The 4,749-nt window shown below is 61.0% G+C and overlaps 1 protein-coding gene across 1 annotated transcript in view; it reads left to right on the top strand.

Moving 5' to 3' along the window:
* LOC105853949 (piezo-type mechanosensitive ion channel component 1-like) overlaps positions 1-696 on the top strand; it is a 9,456-nt gene extending 8,760 nt beyond the window's left edge. Inside the window, exons 7-8 of the mRNA XM_012728144.1 lie at positions 259-351; positions 523-696. Coding sequence (XP_012583598.1) covers positions 259-351; positions 523-696 — 267 coding nt within the window. The remainder of the gene's footprint in view (positions 1-258; positions 352-522) is intronic.
* Positions 697-4,749: the final 4,053 nt, after the last annotated feature.

Raw genomic sequence — 4,749 nt, 5'->3', positions numbered from 1 at the left:
GCTGGATTCTCGGGGCTGGCAGGGGCTGGCAGGGGCTGGAAATCTGCGCCCAGACGTGGACTCAGAGCCGAGATCAGCCACGGAGCCTCTGAGCTTGCTGCTCCTTCCCCGACACCCCTCCCATCACCGTCCCGCTGCCCCTCACTCCAGTTGGTGCGCTCACGTCCCCCCCAAAGGGAACAGAGCTCCTTGCAGGCCGCTCCGTGACCCGGGCCCTCCGCGGCCATCGCGAGCCCTGGCCGGCCTCCTCTCTTCCAGACCCTGTTCACCATGAGCTCCCAGGATCAGAACTTGGCCCCCTTCTCGGACGCCGACTATGACCAGCTGACCCAGCGGTACGCCCTCCATCCTGTGAGTGCCCCCACGCCCCGCGGGGCTCCGGGCCCCCTCGCACACCCGCTTCCCCGAGCTCCCTCCAGACTCAGACTCCACGCAGCCACGGCTGCGGGCCCGCGAGAGGCAGCACGCCAGCGGGAGGCCGTGGCGGCCGCCGGCCTCTGACGCGGCCCCTCCCTGCCCCAGTCCGCCATGCAGTTCCTCGCCGACTACAGGCCCGAGGACATCGTTCTCATCAAGATCAAAAGCCACGCCAGCCTGCTGTGGGGGATCAGCCCCGCCAACAGAGCAGCCATGATCAAGGAGCTGGCCAACGCCAGCGCCATCCACATCACCACCTCCTGGACCATTCAGAGGTAAGGGGGGCGCCCGAGGGGCCGCCCCCGCGCCGCCGGCCAGGCCTCCCGGCTCCTGGAAGCACCAGCAGAGACTGACCTTGAGCGAGGCCCACGCGGGCGCCAGGCGCGTGCCAGGCTGGGGGCCAGGCCGGCCGTCCTCTTTCTGCGTCGTCCACGCTCCGCCTTTCTCTTCTCCCTTTTAAAGAACAATTTCTAGTTTGAATTTCCCGTCGTCTGCCAGGCTCTCACGAGGGCTCTCAGACGCCTTGGTTTTACTTCCGTAAGAGTAAGCCGAGGCTTTGCCGTGTGTACGTGCGAGCGTGTGTTCAGACGCACGCGGCACACGAGCCCCGCGGGTTTCCACAAGCTGAGCACCGCGAGAAGCAGCTCCAGAGCCCGCGCTCACCACCCCGGGCCCGGCCGCCCCCGCCCTCCCTGCGGGCCTGCAAAAGACGTCGTTTGTCCAGTCACTGGGCTTTGGTCTTTGGGGACAGAATATCAACATAAAGCCAATACCATTTGGTGTTTTCAGGTCAGTTTTTATTTTTTGGTTTACAGGTTCAGTGAACATGTTTCAAAATGGGCTTTCTGAGCAAAAAAAAGAGAAAACTTAACGGCTCCCAAAACATGGGACCACACGCCTCTGGCCCATTGTTTTGTTTTACGGCCCGTTTTGTCTTCTGCGGTGCATGTTCTTGGGAAGTGAAGGTGGAGCATTGAAAAGGCACAGGAGGTTATGGCGGTGCTCACTAGGTTGAACAACTGCAACGGCGTCTTTGGATAACATTTGTTGGGGGAAAATGTTACAGAGAACCCGGGGCTGCAGACAGCACAGTGCCCGCTGCAGTCAGGAGACACTCCCTTCTCCCACCGCGCCCCGAGCCCTGCCAGCTCCGCACGGTCCCGGGCCGGGTCGGGCGCGTCGCCCGCGATCACCCTGTGCGGTCATTCGTGTAACCAGGATTCCGCACAGACATGCATCGACATGCCCTCATCTGTGCAGGAGCCCAGAGTCCACGCAGGCACAGGCCGCCACGCCCGCGTGCCCACAGCCTTCCGACCCGTCACTACACGGAGCACCGTTTCTGAGACGGAATTTTAATTGCATGTGTGCACAGGACGGGCACTTCCTTGTAGAACTGAACCTTAAGCGCATTATCACAGACTGTGCGCTTCCGTACATTAAACTCCATGCAGGCAGAATCATGAAAAATGCGCTCATCAACACACCGGACTTCAGGCGAGGCGCGAGCCACCGCGCCAGCTGCCAGGGGGCTTCGCAAACGGCCCACTTGCGTGGCACCTGCAGCTCTCACGGGCGTGATCACAGGCCGTGCGCAAGCTGCAGCCGCCAGCTTCACGCTCGGCCCTCTCGGACTATGCCGCCACGGGTCCGAAAACAGCAAACGCGACTGTCCACGTCGGTCCGCGCTGAACTTTGCACACAGGAGCTCCCAGAAAACGCGCCCGCGGGTCCCAGGCTGCTTCTACTCAGTGCTGTGGGCTGCAGGCAGTGCACGGATGACCCCCCCCACGGTCTGGCTGTCCCGGGCCGGTCTGGAGAGCAGTCTTTGGTCGAGAGGCCCTCCGCGTCCACTTCCTGCGGTGTGCCTGCCTTTCAGCAAGCAGAAAACGCTCCTTGTGTTGAATCCTGCTTGTCAGTCCACGCCGCGCTCCCCACGCGCCGCCACGGCCCGGCGCACTCCCTGCAGGCAGGACGGCGGTGCTGCTGGCGTTGCAGAGGGAACCGGCGTGTTCCCCGTCGTCCGCTCGGAAGGGGCAGCCGGTGGGCGGTGGGCACTGACCTTCCCCCGGCCAAGCAGGTTTCTGGAAACACCCAGGATCTGGTCAAGCGGCTACTCTGACGGCGGCTTCTGGACAGCAGAGGTCATTCCCCGGGGGCTCCTCCCCCGTCCTCCCGGGGCCCACGGGAATGTCCTGTCAGCCGTGGCGCACGCCCCCGTGAAAGTCGTAAACTGCGGGAGCCCTCGCGACAGGTCCCCCGGGAGCTGACCCGCTTTCATCTCCAAGACTGGCCGGGCCGAGTCTCCCACAGCTTGTCACCGGCGGTGCAGTTCTGACCCCAGCGCTGGCCCGGCGGGGGCCTCCGCTCGGAGCGCGTGGTCTGTGCTTTCTGGGCTCGGCTCCGGGCACGGCGCCTCTGCCTCGCTGCTGGTCGCTCTTTGGGGGCCACGGTTTTCCCGTGACCTCACTTCGCTCACGTACCGAGGAAGCCTCGTTGGCTTTTCAAGTCGTGCGTCTTCGTTTTTGTTTACGGTCAGGGTGGCCGCTCCAGTTTCTGACACGGCCGCCCGGAAGCCACGAGCCGAGCGCCGTGGCCCAAACGCCGGTCTGCACCCGGTGGTCTGCATGTCCGCCCCGTTTGGGGACGCAGCCGAGCCCCTTCCCGCCGGCGGCCGCGTGCTCGCCGCGTCATCCTCGGGTAGTCCCGGCGCACCTTCCCGCGTGTGCGGCTTCTGTTTTCTTTTTCTTGAGTTTTCTCAGTAGTCAGAACTTCCACCAGGACGTTAACTAAGGACGGTGCTACCAACGTCCTTGGCTCAGCTCGATCGCAGGCAGCAGCGTCCGGCCTTTCTCATCAGTGCCGGTGCCGGCTGGGCATCTCCGCAGCTGCTCCCGGCCCCGCTCGCTGAGTTCCTGCTGTGTCTGCACATTGAGAGTTGTCAGGGGCCTGTCCCACACCTGTTGACCAGGTCAGTGTTTCTCTGTGATATGCAGAGGTGGATGACGCTGCTGTATTTTCTAACATCAGACCAAGGTCACTGTCATGAGATTAGTAAAACTCGGATTCAGTTTGCAGACTGTTGAGGAATTTGCGTCTACGCTCGCGAGAGACAGTGTGCGGCTTTCTGTTCTGATGACGCATTCTGAGTCTGGGTTTCGGAGTGATGCTGGCTTCCTAATATGATCTTGGAAGTGCGCTTTATTTTCTGGAAAGTTCTGCACGTCGGTGGCATTAGCTCTTCCTTAAGTGTTTGCTAGTGTGACCAGCGGTGTCATCTGGATTTGGAGTTGTCTTCACGAGGTTTCAAATTTAAATTCCGTTTCTTTCACAGTTAGGACTGTTCTTATTCACATGAAATGAGATCCAGTAATCTGTCTTTAAGGAACTGGTCCACTTTACCTGCTGGGTGTACGTTCATTTCCCTGTGACGCCTCCATCAGTGATGCACTCTGATTCTGAGGGTGCTACATATCTTTCTTCACCCTTATCAATTTGACCGGACACTTCCCAATTTTCCTGGTGTTCGCAAGAAATAAGCTTGTTTGACTGACTTTGCTGTGCCGCTTTTCCGCGCTGTCACGCACGAGGCTTAATTTACCTTTCTTTGGCTCGGCAAAGCAACGCGATGTCACTGCAGCTCCTGCTTGCTTAGCTCACACAGGCGCTCCCTGCTCGGGCCCCCCGAACCGCCAGCTGCGGCCCGCAGAGTTTCAGCCAAATTCTGACCGTACCTGGCTCAAATACTTCCCATTATGATCTCTTCTTTAGTCCATGGGTCACCGAAAAGTATAACGTCTTTACTTTCAAATACTTAGAATTTTCCAGATATTTTGGTACTGCTTTTTAATTACTTGTGGTTGGAGATGATTTGGATAAGCAGTTCTTTTAAAATTGATTGAGAATTGCTTTATGGCCGACAATGTAGCTGCAGGGATGTTTCATCCACCCAGGGAAATACAGACCCTGCTGCCGTCTCTGGGAGAACTGTCAGGCACGCTCGGCCTCGCGCTTCCGGACGCCTGGTGTGTGCACTCAGTGCAGCTAGTTCCTCCGACGGACCTGCCCCCCTGGGGGACGCACCTGCCCCCCTGGGGGACGGGGGACGGACCTGCCCCCCTGGGGGACGCACCTGCCCCCCCTGGGGGATGGGGGACGAACCTGCCCCCCTGGGGGATGCACCTGCCCCCCTGGGGGATGGGGGACGGACCTGCCCCCCTGGGGGACAGGGGACGCACCTGCCCCCCTGGGGGACGCACCTGCCCCCCTGGGGGATGGGGGACGGACCTGCCCCCCTGGGGGACGGGGGACGCACCTGCCCCCCGGGGGATG

The sequence above is a fragment of the Condylura cristata genome, unplaced genomic scaffold (genome assembly GCF_000260355.1).
Source record: "Condylura cristata isolate star-nosed mole 26May11 unplaced genomic scaffold, ConCri1.0 scaffold00022, whole genome shotgun sequence".
Taxonomy (NCBI): Eukaryota; Metazoa; Chordata; class Mammalia; order Eulipotyphla; family Talpidae; genus Condylura; species Condylura cristata.
The sequence above is the reverse complement of the archived record's forward strand: the minus strand, read 5'-3'. Positions and strand labels throughout refer to the sequence as shown.